General features: G+C 43.4%; 2 protein-coding genes across 2 annotated transcripts in view; one reads left to right on the plus strand and one right to left on the minus strand.

Moving 5' to 3' along the window:
- Positions 1–577: 577 nt before the first annotated feature.
- On the minus strand, positions 578–23,414 carry ATP6V1B2 (ATPase H+ transporting V1 subunit B2). Its single transcript, XM_010955019.2, has 14 exons — positions 23,234–23,414; positions 16,907–16,962; positions 12,549–12,647; positions 11,248–11,341; positions 11,045–11,122; positions 10,437–10,576; positions 9,999–10,100; positions 9,555–9,652; positions 8,796–8,919; positions 7,082–7,232; positions 5,361–5,443; positions 4,053–4,157; positions 3,776–3,905; positions 578–2,012 (listed from the first exon to the last, which is right to left on the minus strand). Exons 1-14 carry the CDS (start codon positions 23,367–23,369, stop codon positions 1,873–1,875), a joined length of 1,536 nt encoding a protein of 511 aa, XP_010953321.1. The 5' UTR covers positions 23,370–23,414; the 3' UTR covers positions 578–1,872.
- SLC18A1 (solute carrier family 18 member A1) overlaps positions 22,135–24,664 on the plus strand; it is a 41,169-nt gene continuing 38,639 nt past the window's right edge. Inside the window, exon 1 of the mRNA XM_074355831.1 lies at positions 22,135–23,168. The gene's annotated coding sequence lies outside the window, so the exon portion shown is untranslated. The remainder of the gene's footprint in view (positions 23,169–24,664) is intronic.

Here is a 24,664-nt window from a genome sequence, read left to right on the forward strand (position 1 = left end):
AAACCCGCCTTAGCGTCCTCAGGCCCCGGGAAGGAACCCACAGCTGCTGCCGACTAAGCAGGGGCTCGCCGGCAGGGCGGTGGCAGCCGGAGCCCGGGCTCCCGCCCTCCTGCCACGTGGCCGCCCCCGCGTCCCCCAGCTGCTGCTGCGGCCTGAAGAGGCGAGGCAACCCGGGGCCTCCAGGACACCACGTCCTCGCGCTGTGACCGCTGTGTTTCCCTTACACACTGCACGGCTATTTAAGATTTCACTTAAAGCAAGTGTTGGCTTGCCTCAGCGTGTACTTCATTTTCTGTTTATTACCCTCCATCGGGACAGGCTCCAGAGGACGCCTGTCGCAGCTCTCAACCTCGGATCAGACTACCGTCTGCTGGAAGAGGTGTTACCGAAAAGAGCTTGAAAGGGAAGCCTGAGAGACAGAGGGGTACAAACCCCGGGCCGCGTCCCTGTAGCACAGGGGGCTCACAGTACCGGTTATGATGTTCAAAACTGTGAATCAAAGAGGTGCCTTGTTGTATGTCACGCGCCTGCTTGTTGCTACTGCTTTTCTGATTACAAGATACAGAGTCACTTTAGGTAACTTCCATTTAATTTAATATTTATTTTCATTTTATATCCAGGTCACATTTTCTACATTAAAATATAATCATGCTGACTCCCCCCCTCCCCCTACACCCTCAGAGAGAAAAGTGAAGAACTTCACACAACTTGAAAGATGGAATGCACAGAGAAGTTGCCATCGCACCCAAGTGACAAAGGAGAGACCAAGCAGGAGACACGTCAGAAGGGCATAGAGGACAGCGCAGGGCTCGCAGCAGGACGGAGGAGAAATTAAAAGGCTAAAGCTTTTAAATGCTATCACTTGTGCCACAAGATTACCCTGAAAAGGCAGAGAGGTCAGAAAGCAGGACCAAAAATGGGGCATTTCCCAAAGGCGAGTATCTAACAGAGTTTAAAATGTCCATCCACAGAAGAGCTTTCTCCCCCCAGCGTGCCTTTAGCAGCTGGTAAACACTGCAGAGACTTCAGACAACTGTTAGCACGTCCAAACGTGCAATGGATCCCGGGGTTTCTTTTTCTTTTTTTAAAAAACTGTATCCCAATTCTTTCCAAACAATTCTATGAATTATTTTAAGTATGATTCCTCTGCGTGGCAACGCAGTAAGTGTCATCGGGACAAGGCATCTCACTGCCGCCAGACCGAGGCTGGCCGTGCAAATGCTGCACGATTCCGTGTCACTCAGAGGGAAGGGGACCAGCGAGACACGGGAGTGGAGGCCCACACGTACCAGGGAGGAAAAGGAACCTCCTTTTCTGATCTATCATTAAATAGGAAAGAGCAGGAGGACAGCAAAAGCCATCTGCTTAGAGCAGCAGTAGACGGACCCAGAGGCAGACCAAAGTCTAAAGACAAACGTTCAGGAAAGCCTCTCGGCTCTGAGAGGAAGCCTCTTTCAGACCCTACGCCGCCCCTGACGTGGGGAGCGAAGCATCGTAACTCAGACAGCAATCTCCTCGAGGGGGTGGAGAGGGGAGGTCTGAGGGACCCGGATAACGAGGACCCCGGGCAGCTAGCTAACTACACCGCTATGTACAACAAATACACACGTCCGTGAGCACCCCTCACCTCCAGCCCTCAGCGGCTGTAAACTAAGCACTGAAGATCCAGGTTTTCTGAACAGGGGATATTTTAAAGTCTGTTAGCAGTTTAAAACATTGCAACACTGGCACGATATGTTACCTCGTCTTCGTTTTTAATTACAGGGTAACACAGTAAAGTCCAGCACAGAGGTGGGGAAGGAGGGGGTGTGCAGAAGGAACCAAGAGCACAGAACCAGCATTTCACAGGCGCACCGAGCCGGGCGGCAGCGGCTAGTGCTTGGCGGAGTCTCGCGGGTAGAACTCGCTCAGCGTGCTCTGCGGGATCCTCTTCAGCATCTCTTTGGGGAAGATTCGGAGCAGCTGCCAGCCGATGTCCAGGGTCTCGTAGACAGTGCGGTTTTCGTAAGGACCTTACAAAAGATTGAGACTGGATGAATGAAGGCCACCTCCCTCCAGTTTATCAGTGTTGCTCAAAGCTTGCCCTGCATGGGACTAGCACTGTGAGCACAAAGCACGAACGAGAAGGGACACGGAGCTGTTATGTCTCCCGGGGCTGGACGCGACTGAACGTGGAAATCAGGGCAGACAGTGAGAGAGACAGAGGGGCAGTGGGAGCGTGTGGAGCTCTTCTGACAACCGGGAGGCTCTCAACACATTCCACTGAGCAATGCAAACGAGACCCAGGCGGAGCTCTGTCCGAGCGCTCCCGGGAACAGAGGACGCCCTGCAGGGGGCCAGGCGGACGCCTGAGGCCCTAAACACCCATCAAGCACCTGAATAGGTCGGAGGCTTTCAAAGGTGTCACTGTTATTATTTTTAATAGTAGAATCATCCTTATCCTGCAAATAATTCTCGTTTTTTAACTGAGAAATCAGAGTGGCTGAAGTCTTCAGTTCTTTTCTTTTCTCTACCAGAGTAATGTTTATCTTTTGAAGGTATTCGGTTCTGCAAAAAAGTTTTTTAAGAAAATCCACGAATCATATATTTTGGGGATTTTAATGTTAATTTCAAAATGTCCTACATAATTAAAAAGTGCACAAATCCTAAGAGTGCAGCTTGATGCATTATTCCACAATAAATACATCTTCTCTAAGTACCACGGAGGTAAAAAAATATTTTACCAGCCCTAGATGGGGTGGCAGGACAGAGAGCGATCAGAGCAGCCTGGAAGTGTGGCATACGCGATGTAATAAAAACCATGATAAACTTCTTCATGGAGCGACAATCGGTGAAATTAACACTAAATCACTCGGCAATGGAACAGAGAGCCAGGGCGGCTGGGGAAAGGCCAGCAGCTTCCTCATCGCCCAGGAACTTGCGACCTCCCCCCCGACCCCCCAGAGCTACTGAGCCAGAACCTGCATTTCAGCGAGATCCCCAGGTGATTGAAAAGCGCACTGAATTCTGAGCATCCCTGGCCCGAGCGAATGGTGATGGGAATGAAAACAGGACAGGGTAAGACGTTTTAAAGGAGAACAATGCGAAGCGGCAAACATGTGATGGCCGGAGAGCACGGGAGGAAGGTTAGGAATCACGCCCAGTTCCCGCGGGCAGGCGACCCAGGATCACGGCCAGGCCAGAGGGGGACAGGCATGGAGAGGGGACTGCTCAGCAGCTGGTCAGCCCGGGAAGCCCTTCAGTGCGCACCGCTGAGCCTCAGGGGTGGTGGCAGATACAAAGGTGGAGGTGTGGGAGGAGAGCTTCAGAACGAGGATGAAGGCTCACAGGCAGCAAGTCAGTCAACAGCAGGGGGAAAGGCAAAGCCAGGGACAGGAAAGGCCCAGAAGGAACAGGCAGCTCGGCCTTCAGGAACAGGAGCAGCTAAGCAGCAGGAAGAAAGCAACACGGAGGACGAGAAGAGCCCCAGCCCCCAGGCTGGAGGGCGTCGCTGTGGGCTGGCTGAGGGGAGGCAGAGGGGGGATGGACGCAGCAAAGCAGGAGGCCGCTCGTAAGGAAGGGAAAGAACAAGACAAGAGCTGAACAACTGCACGGTGGAGCTGAAGGCAGAGGGAAGCACCCAGAGGGCTAAGCACAAAGACACACAGGAGGCTGGAAGAACCTCTGCTCCCATCAGAAGGAAACCCGCGCAGAGAGCAAGCCTCGGGCCAGGAAGGAGGCCCACGCGGCGCACACCCCCACGGCGCTGCCTGTGCTCACGGGGCCGGGCGCTTACCCTGAGCGATGAAGTTCCTCTCGAACTTCTGCAGGAACTCCAGGTATAGGAGGTCGTCTGAGGTGAGGGCTTCTTCCCCAACCACGGCCTTCATGGCCTGCACGTCCTTGCCGATGGCGTAGCATGCGTACTGGGGAGAGGAGAGGCCTCCGTGAGCAATATTCTTTATTAAAATTCCACTTTGACGGGAGAGAGACAAGCAGTGTAAGACAGCAGGGAGAATGAGCCAAGGAAGCACTGAGGGCTTGAAACAGCAGCCCTGAGAGAACCTACGTACCAGCTGGTTCGACACATCAGCGTGATCCTTCCTGGTCATGCCTTCGCCAATCGCAGACTTCATTAACCGCGACAACGAGGGCAGCACGTTGATGGGCGGGTAGATCTTGGGTAGAATGGGAAGGGGGAGATACTACAGTCAAGTACAAAACCCAGTCCTTCCTGGTAATAAAGGAGAATTCTGAAACTCATGAACTTTGCTCAGAATGCGTAAAACCGCCACACGGGTTTCCTACGTAAGTGTGAGTGTCTCCCTGGTAAGACGAGGACGCTTAGGAAATATTTTATGGCTTAAGATTTCGAGAATCAAATCCAAAAAGCAAAATCTACAAAACAGTACCAGATTAAATCAAAAAACTGAATTTTCAGTATCTGCCTACACTATCAAATCTAAATGGTCTTCTAAACTCTGAATCATAAAATCACACACAAAAAATTCACAATTCCACCTAAAAGCTGGTATTAGAAGCTGGCATCTATGGTGGAACCAATCAAAAATCTGGTTTTGATTATTCAGCCGTAGAAAAGAATGAAATCTTGCCATTTGCAACAATAAGGATAGACCATGAGGGCACTAGGCTAACTGAAGGAAGTCAGACAGAAAAAGATAAATACTGTGTAATTTCACGTATATGGACTCTAAAAAATACAAAAAAAAGTCGAGCTCACAGATGCAGAACAGAGTGGTGGTTGCGTAAGGCAGGGGATGAGGGGTGGGCAAGATGGGTGAGGGGCTCAAGGTACAAACTTCCAGTTATAAACGAGTAAGTTATGGGGATGCAGTGTTCAGCTCGGTGACTAACACTCCATGTTTGAAGGTGGCTGGAAGAGGAGACCTTCAAAGTTCTCACCACAAGAAAGAAAAATGCTCTGTAACTCAGGGGAGATGAACGGGAGCTGCACTGACTGTGGCGACCATTTTGCAACAGATACAAACACACCTCCAACTAATGTATGTTATGCCAGTTACACCTCAATTAAAAAAAATTTTAAAGTAAAAAGAATGTTTTTATATTAACAAGACTGGTAGATTACACCACCGTGGAGCAGAAGACCCCTCAAAAGTTCTTGGACAAGTGGCCCTATTTTAGGGCATAATAAGGAAAGTGGTAATTTAATTCCTGGTCCTGCCACCCTCACCCACACTAGGATTTTAGTATTACATAAGTGACACTTGTACAGACATATTAGAAACGATTCAAGTTGATATTTTCTACAGAAAACAATTCCTAAGAGCAAAGTCAAAATCACTAAAAAGTAACTGAAAGACAGATCTGTAGGCTTGCAGTGTTGCTCAGACGTCAAATACCTGTCTGTTGTGCAGCTGTCTGTCCACGTAGATCTGCCCCTCTGTGATGTATCCAGTCAGGTCAGGGATGGGGTGAGTGATATCTACCAGGGGGAGACAGCCCACATCAGTTACAGTGTCCGTCTCACACGAACAAACCCACAGGCGCCACTGCATTACTTAAAACAGTGCTAGATAAAAAAATAATTTTCTGTGATGATGGAAAAGTTCTTTATCTATGTTCTCCAACATGGTAGCCACCAGTCAAATGTGGCTATTAAATACATGAAGTGTGGCTAATGTGACTGAAAACCTTTATGTCAAACTTTATTTAATTTCAATAAACTTTAGAGCTTAAACAGCCAAGTGTGGCTGGAGCTTACGGCGCTGGACAGTCTACCCGGCTGCAGCAGTCAGACGCGCTGACGGAAGTTACACCAGCTGCACTCATAAAAAGCACTGCTTCTCCCAGGTATGTGATCTCTCCCTAAATATGACTCAATTCCATTTTAAACATAAAGTTCCCCTGCAGAGACTTGCCAGTTTGACGTATACTGGGCACGATCTCAGATGGACACACACATTTTAATATGGAAAATACAGAGGCTGGGCCAACCAGTAAACCGACACTACACAGGCAGCATCTCCCAGTCTGTGAAGTTACATGAAGTGACTGTGCAGCTGATTCCCCGGCACAAACCACCGTCACGTCAGAGGCAGTGTTCAGACCGCCTGGGTTCTGAAGCTGCCACATCTAACTGTGACAGATCACTTCGCCTCACATGGGAGCATCCACCCCAAAGTCCCTGTGAAGATCAAGTGAGTCAGTACTGTTTCTGAAAATATTTTGTAAAAGAGCTTTTAAAAAACTAACAAATTCACCTACAAAGCAGAAACAGACTCACAGACACAGTAAATAACCCTACTGGGGGGAAAGTGGGTGGGAAGGGGTAAGTCTGGGTGTTTGAGATTTGCAAATGTTAATCAATGTACATAAAAATAGATTAAAAACAAATTCCCTCTGTATAGCACAGGAAACTATATTCAATAACTTATAATAATCTTTAATGAAGAATATGAAAATGAGTATCTGTATGTATATGCATGACTGGGAGATTACACTGTACACCAGAATTAACACACTGTAACTTCAATAAAAACAAACAAACCGAGGTAAGGATGGAAAGACGTGCGGGCAACGGGAACGGCGAAAGCCTCACCGGGAGCCGCTGGGCATACCCGCAGGCAGGCACCACCCTGCGCGCTTTGACACACATGGTAAAATGAAATAATTTTTGCCAAGCCACTGGCGATCATTCCGCCTCTGGAGTCTTGTGGCATTCACTACCTGTGCTCTTCATCTGGCACTGAAGCTACCTTAAATTACTGGTGCACATACATAAAAAACATCTGACTAGAAGGAGTAGTAAGTAGAGCCCATCAATTATTTAAAAATTCCTTATATCCATACCAGCGTCCTACAAACAGCAGACACTAAATACTAGCTCATAAATGAAAATTAAAAATTAAAATTATGAGAAAAATTTTCTATAAAATAGTAATAATTACAGGTAGTTTTGAAATGAAAAATTTTATGTAGGCACAAATCCCTAGGTAAGGTAAACTCAAGGAGGATAAACTCTCAAAAGAATTTCAACTTAAAAAGATAACTGGTCTTCTCTCTTAGAATCAAAGTCCTTACAAGGATTAGTTCTTCCATAATCCAAAGACCCAAGACTTACCATCGTTAGGCATGGTGAGAATAGGAATTTGAGTAATTGAGCCATTTCTGCCTTCCACTCGACCAGCACGTTCATACAGAGTGGCTAAATCTGTATACATGTAACCTGGGAAACCGCGTCGACCGGGAACCTCCTCCCTGGCGGCTGAAACCTGGCAGTAAACCAAGGAGGATTGCGTCACATGCCATAGAACGAGAATTCAAGCTTGCTTAGGACACATCTGTGCCAAATTACAAGCTTGGAAATGTCATCTTGTTCATTTCAAATACCATCTCTGAGAGACGATTTAGAAAAATCTAGCAACACAAATTCAGATTATCCTGTAACAAAAATGTTGACAACTGGGGACTAGAAGTTTTCTCGCTAAAATCATACTGCCACAACATAAATCTTCAAACAGCCTGCTGGAAGAAAATCTGCTTGCAATTTATAAATCAAAGCTAGTCCATTTTAAAACTAAGAGAAAACACTTAGTTGACAAGATTCATTTCACACTACGGATCTAGCCAGGTTTACATAAACTAACCCTGAAAAGATCAAAAGGGAAGGAAATATGCCAGAAAGTGTTTGATGCACTTTACATACGTTATTTCATTTAATCTTCACAACGACCCTAAGAGGAAGTTACGTTACTAACCCCAGTTCCCAGTTGGAATCAAGGGCCAAATAAAGCTTCCTTAGATCACTGCACAAAATAACAATGGTAATAAATGATCTCTTAGAGACGTGCACACTAGGATACAGACACACACACTAATCCACAACCACCAAGAACCCTAATGCATGAAGCCCGACTCTGCACCTCCAAGAGCGCGCTTCCGCAGTGCGACAGAAAGCGTGGTCTGCAGACCAGCTTTTATCAGTGTGTAAGGAGACAACGCAGAAAGCAAGATAAACATATCGAAACTTCAGTGGCAATCTGATAGAATAACTATGTCTGATGAATCTAGCAATAATAATAATAATAAAAGGAGGCTTATAAATTGTGTATCTCTTTAAAATTTTCACTTTTCTAACACTTATTTTTACTGCATTTTGGAAAAGGAACTGTGATGGACGGGGGCAGTGAAAAAGCACTGTAGCAGAGTGAGATACAGTGATGGATCTTAGGGAGCTTTTAGAAGCCAGATATTTATACAGCATGTTTTTTCAGAAGTTTTTCTCCCTTTTTTTACACACCTAAAAGAGCAACTCACTCAAAATTTCAGTAACTTGCATGAGAAAAACACCCCATACTCCCGGATGGGAACTGCCAGAATCTTCATGCTGTTTCTAAAAAAACACTGAATTTTCTGAAGGAAAAAAAGTTCTGGAGAGGGTTCTGCCAGAGTACAGTCTTTATGTAAAGAAATAAAGATTTACATCATTAAAAATGAAATTCTTGGAAAGGGCTAAAAATTGACAGTCTGCACAGAGAGAGGACTTCCTGGGAGAGTAACTGACGTAACAGCTTGCATCCTTCACTCTTAGAATCAAGTCGTAACCAGTGGAGACAGTGACAGTACGGTAAGTACGCTAATAATGGTTTAAATCTCATCCTCTAGTCATTTCAACTGGGTTGACAGAAATTGTATTTTCTTTTCTGATTAATTAAGGTATTCTACTAATATAAGAGCAATGAATTTAAAAAAAACCATGATTTAAAAAAGTGAAAACTTGCAAAGGGACAAGATAACCCTGAAAATTAATTCATTTTAACTGAGAAAAAAATTACCTCTCGAAGTGCTTCAGCGTAAGAACTCATGTCTGTTAGGATAACCAATACATGTTTCTCACATTGATAGGCCAGGAACTCGGCCGTGGTTAGAGCCAAGCGGGGAGTGATAATTCGCTCAATACTGAAATGAAACATCAAGTCCTCTGTCACTCAAACAAAAAGGCCAAAAACAAAAGAGAATGATTCTGGAAATAACAGGACAGTCTCACAGCCTCCCTTTTAAAGTTTTACATAAACTGAGAAGGGCTGGGCAATGATTACTTTACAAGTTTTTAAGTAAGGCAGAGTTATCTTATGTATTTACACAGTAAGAATTACTTGTTATAGTTAAATTGATTATCTTATAAATGCCCCATAATTTCTCAGAACTATATAGTTTCAAAACTGAGACGGAGAGAGGAGGAGAAAGGGAGGAAAGAAACAGGCATCAGGTTTTGCAGGCAAAAGACCACTTACTGAGCATGGACTGGGAGCTGGGTAATTTACACTATTACCTCATTTAATATGTACAATAACCCTGCGAGACAAGTATTATTTACTGCACTTTATGAAAGAAGAAACTAAGCTTCAGAGCCTAAGTGACTTGCCCAAAACCAAGTAACTTGCAGGAAGCAGGGCTGGCATCTAAACTCGGTTACCTCCTTCCCAGGCCCACGCTGCTTCCACCGCAACGCTGTCACTACGCCTAGTCTGAGGTGCCGTTCGTGACCAGAAGCCCGCGTGAACCGAGAGAAACAGCTCTATTTGTTTACTTACGTTGGGTCATTAGCCAAATTCAAAAAGAGGCAGACATTGTCCATTGAGCCATTTTCTTCAAAGTCGGATTTGAAGAAGCGGGCAGTTTCCATGTTTACCTAAAAGGCAATGACTTCGTCAGTCCTGGGAAAAGAAAAACTCTCAATATTTACTTCTGATGCAGGCCGAGCTTTAGATTTGCACTGTTCCTTCTTCTACGGTTTCCAGTACCCAAAAAATGTTTGCAAAAGCCAACAGAGTAAACTGCCTGCTTTGGGCGCAAAGAGAATGACTCTTACATTCCAGTCAAATGCTGAATATTCATCCCTAGTTTGCCCGAAGAACCAAGCTGCATCTTCTCTACGCAGAGGTAAATTCAATGACATGTATGTGTACTTTTCTACACTGTTCTAATAACACAGGTGATTTCACAGTTCATACTGAAACAGAAAACGTTTTACTTACACCCATAGCAGCAAATACAATCGCAAAATTTTCCTCACTGTAGTCCACTACATCTTTAGATTTTTTTACCAAACCAGCCTGGCGACAGATTTGAGCTGCAATCTGATGAGGAATACAGAAGAAATTAGTTGAAATCTCAACTAACATTTCCACAACAAAATACCTTTTACCCTAAACTTTTGGTAACTGTAATCATAAATGAAATGGGATATCTTAAAGGGCTTTACCCAACAAAACCTCTTTGTTATTTTCGCAAAGATTCATAAGAGTAAGCAAGAAGCCAGATATGCGAGGATAAAAATTCAATGTAATTGGAATATATGAACAATAACATTGGGTATTTACTTTGAAAACCCTTTATTTGGTTTCTCATTAACAGCCAAGCATTTGGAAATTCTGCCTTCTTACATTTCATACCAAACAGACCCTAGTCCTCACCTCATTGTGCGGTAAGCCAGCAGCAGAGAAGATAGGAATTTTCTGCCCCCGAGCAATACTGTTCATGCCATCTATGGCCGAAATGCCGGTCTGAATCATCTCCTCTGGGTAGATCCGACACTGAGGGTTGATTGGCTGGCCTAATGCATTTCCAAAAGGGAAAATTTTAATATCTCTGTACATTAAGACTACAACCATATAAAGCATTTCTTTCTACTCTTAAAAAACCAGTTATTTTTGAAATCTGAAACTATTTTCTTCCATTAATTTTTTATAGTAGTAAAGTGAAATGTAAGGTATAGCAAGTAAGAATGAAATCCTAATTTCAAAGCCATCATGGCTTTACTATTTACCTTTCAGGTACAAACTAGTGATATCTTACAATATCTTAAGGTATTTTACATAAAATTTTAAGATGATCTCTAGGTAAAAATAAATGTATTAAATAACAAACAAATTATTAATGAACAAATTAATTAAGTGCTTTAATTATGGAGTATGCTGTCATCTACTTGAAGTATCACAAAAATCGCCCTTCATCTGGCAAAGGTGTAAGACAGACAGATGCTGCGTGCCCCAAACACCAAAATCCATTTTCTTGCCCCTACCCATGATGTCAAGGAAGTCCTCAGCCAGCACAACAGGACCTCTGTCGATAGGTTTTCCTGATCCATTGAATACTCGGCCTGTCAAACAGCAACACCACAGAGTGGACAATGACTCAAATATTTCTAGTTTTTAAAAGACTTCACGGAAATACGTCAAAAAGGAAACAGATCTCTGCGCATAGTGAGTAGTAACATCCGTTTACCAAGCATGTCCTCAGACACTGGTGTTCGGAGAATATCCCCAGTAAACTCACAGGACGTCTTCTTGGCGTCTATGCCTGAGGTCCCTTCAAATACCTGCCAAGAAAGTACAGTGAGCAGAAGGGTGCGAGAAACTTAGATCATAAGCACTTGAAGTTTATTTGTCTGTTAAACAGCCCTTACAAAGTAAAATACACAAATGTATACCATTTCTAACCAACACGAATGAAAGTGGTGAATGAGGAGCCAAGTTCAGCCTCTTAACCAGAGCCAGGCCTGCAGGCCAAATCCATCACGCATGCTAAGATCATTTTTTACATTTTCAAAGAGTTCTTTAAAAAAAAAAAAAAGAAAGAAGGAAAATAAAGCATAAGAACACATATCAGAGACCTTAGGTAACCCTACGAAGCCTAAACAATTTACTATCTGGCCCGTTACAGAAATTTTGCTGAATTTTTTGAAAAAACTGGCATTTGCAATAATCAGTAACATTAAAAACTAGGAATTCTCAGAGACAATTTAAAGAAACAAACTCAGATCTTGTTTTGGTTTCATCCCATAACCTGTGAACTCTGCTTTTCATCTTGCTCCTTCAATGTTATTGTCTGTTTCATTTTATCCATTAAAAAGAAAAAAGCCATTTTACCAGTGGAGCTATTGGGCTAGAATGGATATAGGTGGCTGACATTTGGCAAGAAAACATGCAAAAATAATTTTCTTCCCTTCGGCCAGTAATCAATCTCTAAAGACACAGAGGGTCCCTGGCGCATGATGGTGTGAAACTAAACCGTACTTGGAATTTTGAATGCCGACCGTTCCCTGGGCTAGCGCCACGCGGTGCGACACTCTCTGTGATGCTGGCGGCAGCAGGGCCGCAGCTCCCAGTCAGCCACGACACCACGGGCGGGAACAACGACACACCTACAACCATTCTGTGCCCAGACCGCCGCTCTGTTTCTCACTGCAGTGCAGCGCAGTATACAGCACAGTAAGTCACATGAGAGATTCAACACTTTACTATAAAACAGGCCCTGGGTTAGATGATTTCGCACCACTGTATGCTAGCGTAATTGTTCTGAGCACCTTCAGTGGAAGCCAAGCTGTAACGTTCGGCAGGTTCAGTCTGCTAGATGCACTTTCAACCTATGATGGATTAAGTACAACATGACCCCACCCATAGGGCGAGAAAGATCTGTGTATAGTTAGTTACGTGATAGTGACTAGAAAAAACTATCGGTGCTTCTTCCGTGGTTTTGTGATCAGAAAGCAGTTCAGCTGCCCAGGCTCTGAAAGCGGTGCTTACCTGAACCACTGCTCTGGAGCCACTAACTTCCAGAACCTGCCCGCTTCTCTTTGTGCCGTCAGGCAGTGTCAACTGCACAATCTCAGAGTATCTGGGAAACTGAACAGGAAGAAGGGAAGGCCGTTAACCCACATCCTAAAAGCGCATCACAATACGCCGTCCGCTCTACCTGCATCGCAGCACCACGCCTGTGCAGTCCCCCCTCCCCCAGTCCCTCCTCCCCCCACCCCCAGCACACAGGCACATGCCAAGGGTTCAGACTGTCCTCGGGTAGGTTAGGTCCTTGGAACACTCATCGCTGGCACATGCACTGGCAAACACAGCACAAGGTACATACAGAGGGAAGGCTCTTAAGTCAGTGAAAACCCAGCAGTTTAATTTTCTCCCTCTGTGTATATGTTCTTAAGTTTTGAGGCTATAGAAAGATACAAAACTGACAAGAAACCAAGTTCCCACTACTCAGAAATGATGTCTGCTTCTGGGCTGTGTAATCACCTCGGGAGGACAGGAATAAAAGGCAACTAAATAGTAAAAAATTGCTGTTGTAATAAATAATGCTAACATTCCCATCTCAATCTAATTCTCCTAACAGATATGTATTCCTCTAACCCGTTTTTAATATTTTAAACGGCATGTTTCCAAAAATACATTGTAGTGTTTTATTTACCTAAATAGCAACATACAGACGTACCATCCTACACCTTGGTTTTCTTCCCCCGACCTGACCTCATGTTCTGGATCTGTCATGGTGATATTTACCTTCCTTTATTAATACAGTCTTTTGAAAGATGCATCACTGTTTCATGTGATGTGAAGGAAAACGTCTGTCAACGCATCTGTGATGCAACACTGACTCTACGACACTTGATTTTGGAAACGCTAATGTGAATAAATGGGCGTTTTAGGAGTAATGTTGGCATAGACATAGCTAAAATAAAATCAAGTAACGCTACGTTTTACTTAGGTGTTCTTCCACCACTGGTGTTCAAGGCTGTTCCAGATTCACACTGTTGCGAACAAGCTGCAGTGAACATTCTCACGGGTGGCTCCTCACACAGGTGGACCCTAGCTTCCCTGAGGTACCTGGTCACCTAGCGGTGGGCTCTAGGGTGTGCCCGTTCTCTGCGAAATTACTCTGCAAAGGAACTGTCACTTTACAGTCTCCCTAATAGTACAGAAAAGCCTCATTTCCCTACATCTTTGCCAACCTTATATTATTAAATTTTAACTTTTGCCATTTTGATACAGTAAAAAATAGTATCTTTCAATCTGCATTTTCCTGATCCTACCAATATTGAGCATCTTTTCATGTTTCCTCACAATTAGACTTTATTTCCTATAATTGGCTTATTAATATTTTTTCCCTCACTTTTCAACTGGGTCTGCTTTTTCTTATTTTTACATAAGTTTCATAGATTCTGAGTATGACTCCTTTTGAAAATTCATCTGCTCCTCCATTTCTTGTCTTTTGTTTATGACATCTTATCAGAAAGAATTTTTGTAGTTTTTATTTTCCTTTATGATTTATGCCTTTTATGCCTTGTGTAGGACGACCTTCCAATTTGAAGTCATAAACATGGCCTTCTATATTGTCTTCTAGGTTTTTCACGTTTTGTTTTTTTTCACATAGGAAGACAAATGCCCCGATAATATTTACTGTGCAGCAAAAAATGTCCCCCACTGACCTGCTAATGTAGCCTTTACCATTTACCAAGTCAAATTCTCAGGTGTAAGCAGAACTGGTTTCAAGAATCTTAATTTTGCTCCACTGAAGTATCTGCTTATTACGAGACCAAATCTTTACTCTGAACTATTCTACCTAACTTCTTTTGTTTCCTGGGGAGAATCAACATCTTTCCTGTTCTGAGCCTCTTCATTCATGAACACGGACTCTCCTCTTACTCTGTCTTCTTTTACGTTCTTCGACAAAGTTCTACAGTTTTCTATAGAAAGTTACCAACTGTAACGACTTCCGGCATTTTACACGTCACTGATAAAGGGGTGTTATTTGTATGTAGACTGACCCTTGGACCCAGCAGCACTGCTTTACGGCACTGTTTCTAACAGTTTGTCTACCAAATGGCTTGTGTTTTCCGCTTAGTTCATCACGTTGCCAAGAAATGGTGAGAGCTGTGCCTTCTCCTTTTTAATCTCTTTATGCCCCAATTTCTTTTCCCCACAGCACTGGTTAGGGTCCAAGCACAAAGTCTGATAGTGGTGCTGACAGCAGGCACCCTCATCTTGTTCTGATTTAAATGGGAATGTTTCTAGTTGCTCCTTAAGTGTGCTGTTTGCTGTAGGATACGATGGGTATCCTTTAAGAGGTTTTAAAAGTTTGTTCTATTCCTTATTTCAAAGACCTTCTTTTATTTTTTTAAAGATTTTTTTCCTGTATTTATTGAGAAGAGCATAAACTTTTTCCAGTTTAATAATCTATGAATGACCTGAACTATTCTGACATTACCTAATTTCAAATCATCTTTGTATTACAGGGATAAATTCTACTTGGTCATAATTCTGTTGAGTTTCTAATGTATTTTTTGCTAATATCCAATACACGAGTACATTTTATGAAGGATTTTTGAATTGGTGCTTCTAAGTGAGAACTGCTCCCCTGTTCCTTTCCTGATACGACCCTTTGTCTGGTTTGAGAATCTCAGGTGTGCTGCCTTCACAAATTGGCGGACAGCAGTCTCCATCTCCTTCTATTCTGTATAACATTATCTGTTCCGTGATCTTATGTGTATGTTTTAAGTTAAAAACAAAAGCCAAAAACTAAAACCAAAAAAAAAAAAAAAAAAAAAAAAAAAAAAAAAAAAAAATCACTCAATCTGGCAGTAGAAAGCCATTCTTACAACTACATAGAACTTTATTTACCAGTTTTTCCTCAGCTGGAGCTGTACTCAAAGCATTCAATAAAACTTTTTCCAGCTTTCTTAAAATTACTTCCTCCAAGATGCTTTCTTAGTCCTCCCTGTTACTGATTCTCACAGCATCCTGCGCTCACCCTGCACAGCACTTACGAATTAGACATTTATGTGTCTGTAGTGTGTATTTTGGTGTTGAGCTCAATGCTTATCATAGAAAGATGAATAATTTTAACTGTTTTTCAAATACGTATTTACCAGTATAAAAGCTTCATATTTGAAAAATATGAGCCAAAAATTGTATCTAATAAAGAGTATATAAAAAAGAAATACAGAACAAAGAAATAAACAAAGCTTCCCACAGTTTCCTTGAAAAATAAAGGTGTACACTCAGTCCTTTCACAAAACATTAACAGGCGCCTGCCTAGACCTGTGCAACTGAAGTGGTGTATGCTGAGGCTCTGAATCAAACTGCAGACTAGTATGAAGCCGTAGCCAGGGGTAAGCTGTATCCTTATGTGGAGATTAATTTGTATAGGTACCTTGTCACGCACAAAAATACCATCTCAGTGATAAAGCTGGAGACACAATGTGCTCTGCCCTTTCTTTTAAGAAACTTTATTTCCTGCTTCCAGAGGGGCCACATGCCAAATGTACTTCCATCATTACTTCTCTCAACAAACTGTTAACTGTGCACCTTTCCTCCTGACCTACCCTCAACAACCACCGGTGCAGAGCTGCTGTCCTAGAGAGCACGTTACATAAACTACTTCCTCTGAAGATAGTCTGATCACAGAGCTCGGGCAGGCGGCTTCACCCAGGGAATTCAATTACAGAGTGTGTTCTATGCCTCCTTCTCTAAGATAACGCGAATGGCATTTATAATTCTTACATACAGGTGTGGCTAAAAAAGCAGCATGTAACTAAAGAGCTTCAACAAACTGAGTAAGTAAAAACGATTCTTTGCTTTATGGTTTTAGTCACTGTTGAGATAACCTGTTGCTTATTCATGACTTGAGTATCAGTATCAGGCCCTCACAGATAAAAGGAGCATTGCTTACTCACTCAAAGACCATGAAATTTAATAGAGAAGGTAAAACAAAGCTACAGCCAACAGTTGTAACTCAAGGCAGCCTCTGACAGGGGCCACACACCACAGGAATCTTATAAATTCCTACAAGTCATTAAGCACATTCATAAATATTATTGTTGTTTTCCTAATAAACCTATGAGGAAGGATTAAAAAACAAACAAATTTTACATTTAATTTTGCAGGTGAGGGACTCAAGGCTAAAACAGAATCCGCAGCAGATCCAGTACTGGAATCCAATCTTCTAGCCTTTAAAATTCTCGTCTCCTATACAGTACTGACACTGGGACCAAGAAACGGCTTAAAAATCATCACAAACAACTTAGAGTGTACTGAACGGTACTTAATACCATGCTTTTAAAACTTCACAAATGCTTAGACAGCAACGGTCGTGGTATTACCTTAACGTGGTCTAAGATTACAAGCGGGCCGTTGACTCCTGACACTGTCCTGTACGCTGGAAAGGAACACAGGAGAGTCAGCTCCAGTCACACAGAAGCACCGCCTCAGTCGTCTTGGGGTCGCAACAAGCCCCCTCTCCGCTTCGCCACGCCTATTATTGTATGGAGCACTCAAACAGTTACGGATTTTCCACTGAATTTATAAAATACGCCTGTGTCTGTACAACTTTTCATCATCCCCCTTTATCCAACCCAAAATATTTTGGATCTTCACTATAAATCACATTGTTTCAAGGACCCAGGATACAAAAGCAAAGGCACAGGGGGAGAGCTCCCACAGGAGCGCACAGTTAACAGGGAGCAGGGGGAGTAAGGGCTCTAACAGGTGTGCAGAGTCTGGGAGCACCAGGAGAACCTGCGGCAGCTCTGACTGCGAAAAGAAAAGGCTTTCTAGAAAACGGAGCACTTCGCAAAGCAGACAGGAGGGGAAAGGAACCCTTTCAGGAGTGACAAAACTCACAGAGGAAACCTGGAGAATGCAGTCTGATAAGACAAAAAGCCCTGAGTAAACTGGTGTATGGCATCGCTTACATGTGGACTCTAAGGAAAGAACCAGAAGACACAAAAGAACGTATTTACAAAACAGAAACAGATCACAGACGTAGAAAACAAACTTACCAGGGTGGGGGGGGGGAGGGGGGGAAGGGATACATCGGGAGTTCAAGATTTGCAGATACTACTACATATAAAATAGATAAACAAGTTTCTACTGCAGAGCAGAGGGAACTATAATCAATATCTTGTAGTAATCTATGGTGAAAAATACGAAAAGAAATATGTGTATATGGATGACTGAAACATTATGCTGTACACCAGCAATGGACACAATGCTGTAAACTGACTATACTTCATTAAAAAATAAACAAAAATTTTAAAAGATAAGCATCCTTTTTAAAAGTCAGATGTAACTGTCAGCATGAAGACTTAATCTTCTACTGCAAACTACACCCTAGCAACAAACTGCCCAAATCCCTCGTTTGAGAAAGGAGGTAGCTATCCTTGAACCGTATCACACCTGCATACATGCCAAGTGGGATCAGTGGTTATAGGGTATAAATCTGAACACTCAGGAAAGCAATTCTAACAATGTCAGAATTAGTTAAATTTCATAATCAGAAAAGCTGGGAAAAAATGAAATAAATGCTTACAAAGGCCTAAAATAATTTATAAGAAGCTGTCAACCAATTGGGAATTTTTCACTTGCTTGATTTCTTATGAGGCCCTGGACAGAAATTTCTGGCATGAACACAGACTCCCAAGAATGAAGGAACCATTTAATAACCAGTCTGTCCACTTAAAAGGGCTCAGCATTTGAAAACACAATTCCTTTAGCCAGGAAGCACGTGCCCTGGTAGAAAACCGGGACACACAGAGCAGGCAAGCACTATCAGGGGCCCTCGTCTTTCATATTCAGGCTGTTTAAATCCTGACACCAAATATTTGCTTGAATGCATTTGTAGTTGTAACGATCTCAACAGAAGACCCTAAATGACTCTTTTTTTTTCAACCTTAGATAAAAGGCAAGTCACAAATTCAAAAAGTTAAATTACTTACAGGCACGGTAACGTAGAAGAATTAATCATCCCTCAGGATTATCTGAAAGACCCTAGGTATCATATTTTCTGCTACTTTTATGATAATCCTCCCCACTGTTTTAAAATAATCTAATACTCTTAAAAATAATTCCTACCCCCAAACAATTTTTTATTGTTTTTATTTTAAAAGAATTTAAACACTATTTTTCAATGACTTCATAAAACTGCTACGAGGATATGCAAAGTGAGCTACGTTAGAAACACGTTTTCTTAGAACCCAGTTTTTAAAACGATAGAAACACAGACCTTTTCAGAATCTTTACCTAAACAGTTGGAAATGGGAGGAGGGAGTGGGCCACTGGGAGTGGGAGAATCTAGTTTTGTTTACAGACAACTCCGTTTTGAATAAAATGTAGCATCAGTAAAATGCTTCAGGTTCTGAAATTCTCTTTACTTTCTGAACAAGATTTGCATCTCCTTTGAACTTCTCACCTCCATGACAACGATGCTTCGGAATCTCATGTTTAAATTCAAGCTCATTCAGAATTATGAAGTTTTGCCAGTCATGAGGCAAACGCATGACCAGGAAACAGAAACACTAGTCACTGCTTTTCTTGGAAGCAGTGAATCAAGCAGACTTCTAACTATGGAAGATAAGATCCTACTTCATCAAAAGCAGTCTTGAAATCTACAACAATGCATACAGGTTTCAAAAAAAAACCCAATAAGCAACCATGTGGAATTAATCGATTAACACCAATACCACCAATACATATTTAATTTTACTTGTCAAGAATCTTTAAAATCTCCCTAACAGGTCTATGAGTTAACTAATATTATTCTAAGTTTTATAAGAGAAAAATGATTCTCAGAATTTAAGTAACCTGCCAAAGGATCTGAAGTTATACAGAGTGGCTCCGGTCACTTTTCTTTAACTGTGTGCTGCAGCTCAAATTCTAAACCTGAACTGTCATTTTTTGTGTTCTGGGACACAATCTTTCTCCAATGGAGGGCAGTCACCAGAAGAGTTAAAGCAGAGAAGCAATAATCTAATGGAGATGCTTCAGCAGTTCTCTCTCCTGGAAAGCATGAAAAGCATGAGATCACTTCAGATACAAATCACAGGTTAAGCAACATGCTTGGTTTAAATTAAACTGGGCTACAAGTAAGTGTTATAATCCAGACTAAACAAAAGGTACGACCAAACTGAAGTGCTTTACGCTTTACAGAGCATCTTCAGATAGGCTACCTCACTGCAGCTTCACAAAACACTGGCAGGTAGGCAAGGCTGATGCACCCACTCCAGCTGTTTCTTCCTCCCCTCAACTACGATTCTAAGGCTGGCTCTCTATGGCCGGTGGTCTCCAGTATAATTAAAAAATATGGAGATGACACAGTTCCTAAGCAACAAGTAGCAGAAGACACTTTATACACAAACTATAGCTCTTTCCCACAATAACAAAAGTATTTGGGGGCAGGGGACGGCAACATGCAGATAAAATAATACCAAACACCATCTTTTATCTCTCAATAGTATCTACCCAGCTTTCCTCACCATTACTATTAACAGCCCAAAGCAGAGACACCAGTTTAGGTTACAGCTGCCAAAGACATCAAGCTGCTCTTCAAAGAATCAAAACCTATTCCCCAGTTACATAAATATTTACCAGTTCACCAATTATATAAATATATCTATGTTTAGAAATAGTAACAACCACTTTTGTCTTGAAAATTCCAAATGAGCAGGAACTTGGGTCTGAGGGGCGATCAGAACTCCGCCAACACGCAGGCATGTTTACACTGCACACGGAGCACATTTTACAACCAAGAAGGCCCACCTCTGATCCTGAACTATCAAGCAGGTGACAAACATTTACAGAGTAACAGGTAAAACCCCAAATCTACAGAGGTTTTAAGAAGCACATACTCTGTCAGATGGCATCTTCTTCCTCCACAAGTTGCAAGGCTGTTCAACAGGACTAACACTACTTAATGATTGTGAAATTTTCAGAGAGAAATTTGACAATCATTGCATAACGATAGTTCGGTAGCCTACACCTTATTAGCAACACAAAAACCGGAGCAATCATCTCCTATTGTGCAAGAAAAGTAGAGACCCACGCCTTGAGTGGTAGACAAGGAGGGAAAGGTTCTAGAACAAGGCAGGCCTAGACTCCTTTGACTTGTCACTAGGCTGGCCAGCTCTGCTTTAAAAGAAGCGTAAGATCAGCTGATCTAGGATCTCAAGAACAATGGAGTTTATCTAATTCAAACACTGTCACTTCCAAGAGCTCTCCGTGTATTATTTAACTTTGCACAAAGTTTAAAAGGAAATCAAGTTTTCTTTCCTTGGACTAGAAATTTAACTAATGTGCTCAAGATCATTTGAAGCCTGCGTACCTCATTTTCCATTTCTTGTTAACAGCCCCCAATTCTGAAATCAAAAAAAAAAAAAAAAACACACACACACACACAAAACCCAGGATGAATCTGTACAGTGGAACTGCCAATATTACTCCATTCCTTGGTTCAAAAAGCACACATTAAATAACAGTAACTTTTCACCTATGATGGTATCATCAGTCTTTAATGAGAAAAATTAAGAGGTTAAACGATATTTATTCAGAAGAAATTCAAACTTTTAACTAGAATCAAGAATGTGGCTTTATGCTGTAAATGAGAAATTGATATACTGTAACTGACTACATCAATTAAAAATCAATCTCTCTGCTGGGGGTAAAAAAAAAAAAGGATGTGGCAATATGGGAAAAAAGATGACATTCAAATGCAGTCAGCCGTTAGCTTAAGTACGATATCATTTGCGCTTCTTGGAATAACCCAGGCAGAGAAGGGAAACAGCCCACATACCCCAACTCCCTACTCTGGTTCCATCCACAATTAGAATCCACATACTAGACTATTAGAACCAGAGGTTTAAATTAAAGTTATACAACAATTATAAAACACAGTGCTTCCATGTGTCAACTGTACTAGGCATACAAAAAGGATTCTTGAACTCTGAAGGTTCAGTTTTAAGCTCTATGTTGCAACAGTTTTGTAGGGAAGGATCTCATCTGCAGAAGTTTTTCAGTCACCACACACAGAACGTTGAGAAATCACATTCATCTCCCTTAAGGGTTTACAACCTTGATCACAGAGCACTCTTTAAACTATGTTATTATTTCAGTCCATGCTCTCTGAATTGCGACAGAGTGAATAATTATATGGAAAAATGACTACTGCCCCTTGTAATCTTTTCCTAGACGCACCATTAATGTCCATCTGTTCTAACCAAAGAACAGCAGAGCATACAAATGCAATTCACGAGAGTATTTGTAATTGTTATAAATTTCTAACAATTTATTGTCAACATCTATAACATTACTTATTGCCAACGTCTATATAAGCATGCAACATCTGTCAATTTCTTGAAACACTTCAGCTCGCATAAACTCCCAACAGGCATTCTCTAATGCAATAATTCCCAGTACAAAAAGCACATCTCTGCAAACCACTGACTCAAGTCTTTTCCTCCTTCCTCACACTGCAGTGCTGTCACATGACCAGTGACAGCTCAGGATGGGATTAGTCAGGCAGGAGAGCTCCCAGGCTGAAACCCTTCGTCTGAAATTCTTTTTAACCAGTGAGCCACCCACAAACAGACACTCCGGCAATTAACCCGTGCAAACAGTCTCACCACCTGGGAAAACATCAAGCGCTTTCCTGACTCTTAAATAAGAGTCTGTGCCCAGGCCTCATCCCAGCTCCTAAGGAAGCGACGAAGAGGTCTGATGCTACACAACTGCACTGTTCAGTGATCAGGAACCACTGCTTTCCGAAATGCTGAGCAGTCCACCTCAGACTGGTTTACTGACGTCTTTTTACAACCACAACACTTAAACATGCCTATGCATATGTTTTGCATGTATGCAATATGATACGGGCAAAGCTGCTGGGCTTCCTCGAAACAGCCTTGCACTCAACAAAGTTAATGGCAGAGAAAGGTCCAGCAAGAATTAAGAAACCTGGACTTTCCCTGCTCTGCCAATAATTAGGTATGCATTTCTAAAGCCTGGCAAGCCCCGTCCCTCCCCAAACCTCGGGCTTCTCACTGTAAAGTGAGAGGGTTAGACTAGACGACCTGCAGGGTACTTTTCAGCTCTAGGTGTCTCTGATATCTAGGTGTCCTGCGGAGCAGCCTCTCCGCCGAAAAACATCTCCCTCTGGCTGCGGGCCTGACCTCCATCCACGCAAGGCCTGACCACGTCAGCGACGGCACTACACCGACTCCCCCCGCAGGAGCTCAAGACTTGCCCTGAGGTCCCCACTCGAGGGGTGGGGAATGGCGAGGGGCGTTCCCTCGACCCCTACAGATCCAAGAGAGGCCAGGAGAAGATGAGGCTCGGAGGGGCACGCAGCTGCCTTCCCGGAGGGCCAGGAAGCGAGCGCCTGAGCATGCTCCAACCCCGGGAAGCTGGGGAGGGCGGGGCCCCAGCCAGGAGCCCACCAACCCAGGGGAAGCCGCCCGGGGGTGCTCTCGCCCTCGGCCCACCTCTGTCACGGAAACTAAGGCACACGAGAACCTCCTACTAGAGACAGGCCTGGGGGTCGGGGCGCGGGGATGCGAGAGGAAAGCAACCCCCCACCCCGCCCCGCCGGCTCAGCAGGTGAGTGGGAGCAAGGGGCTGGGCTAAGGGCACAGACAGGGCGCGTCCTGCTCCCTGATACTCACTGAGACGAGGCTGGGAGAGGTAGTTCCGGCTAACCGCCAGCGCCTGCTCTCGAGACCCTACCCCTGGCCCGCTGGTGGGTACGGGCAGCTCAGGCGCGGCCCCGTTCACGATCCCCCGCATCGCCCGCAGCGCCATCTTGTCTCCTCCGTCCCGACTGGCCCCGCCGCCGCGCCGCGCAGGCGCAGATATAGCCGAGGCGGCCCGCGCGCCGCTCCGCCCATGCGCACTGCGGAGCCCCCGCCCCCTTGGCTGCGCCCCGCCCGCGGCCTCGTGACTTGGGCTCCGCGCGGGCGGGGCGAAACCCGCGCGGACCGGGCGGGGAGCTGACCAGCGTGCTGGGAGGAGGGCGCCGGGCCAGGGAGAGGGGCCCGGGGCTCGGAGAAAGGCAAAACTGAAGGGAGAAGGAGAAGAAGGGGGTGGGAAAGGGACGCAGACGAAGGGAGGGAGGGGGAAGAAGGCAGCTACGTACAAGAGAGAGTCAACTGATGTGCATTTTATAACGGCGTTTCATGGCATTGAATGAAGAGAGCTCAAACTCTAAAAACACACTTGACAGAACAGAATTTAAACCCTATTCCAGTGGATGTAACATAGGGCACTATGTGCCATCATTTCTCACCTTATTGTCTTCCTTTCCAATGCTTTCACTCATCTGTCCATTCAAAAAACATTTATTGGACTGTTTTAGGGTGCTGACAGCGGCGTGAAGACAAAGTGGAATGTATTTGAAAACTATTTAAGAGAGAGAATTAACGCACGAATGACTAGCTGGCTGTGGAAAGTGACAGTCCAGGTTTGGAGCCTGAGTAATTGGTTGATTATGGTGCTGTTTGCTGGATAAAAAACAAGAGAAGGAAGTGAGGAACTTTGCTGGTGGTGGAGGAGGAAAAGAGAAAAGCTAATTGTCTGGAGGAGCTGTTGAGTTTCCTGTGGAATATTCAAAATGAGATTTCTACTGGACTATATAGGTAGATATCCCGGGAGAAGAGATCTGGGCTAAACCAAAACCAAAATTTATAATTTATCACCATGTTGGTAATGTGAAAGTAAAAAGATAAGCGAGAGAGTGTGTGTATTGTGGAAGATGCTAAAGATTGGCTTTTCAGAGATCACCAGGATTAGGGGGTGTACAAAGGAAGAGTATCCTGTAATCCAACCTGGAATGGTACTGGAGTTGGAGAGAACCCAGAACACATGTCCTAGAAGCAAAAAGAGAAGAGAAAAATCTTAAGGAGCGATTGTTGTATTGTTAATACCAGAAACTGAAGAAAAGGCAATAGGAATATTACAAGTATACATTGTATTTGGCCATTAGAAAACCATTGTGATATAATAGGGAGGTAGATGCTGAATGGAGAGCAATAAACTTTTTTACATGGGTGAAAACTGTAGGGGTTGAGCTGTATATGACAGTGTTATATTACAAACGA

The sequence above is a fragment of the Camelus bactrianus genome, chromosome 31 (genome assembly GCF_048773025.1).
Source record: "Camelus bactrianus isolate YW-2024 breed Bactrian camel chromosome 31, ASM4877302v1, whole genome shotgun sequence".
In the NCBI taxonomy this organism is placed as follows: domain Eukaryota; kingdom Metazoa; phylum Chordata; class Mammalia; order Artiodactyla; family Camelidae; genus Camelus; species Camelus bactrianus.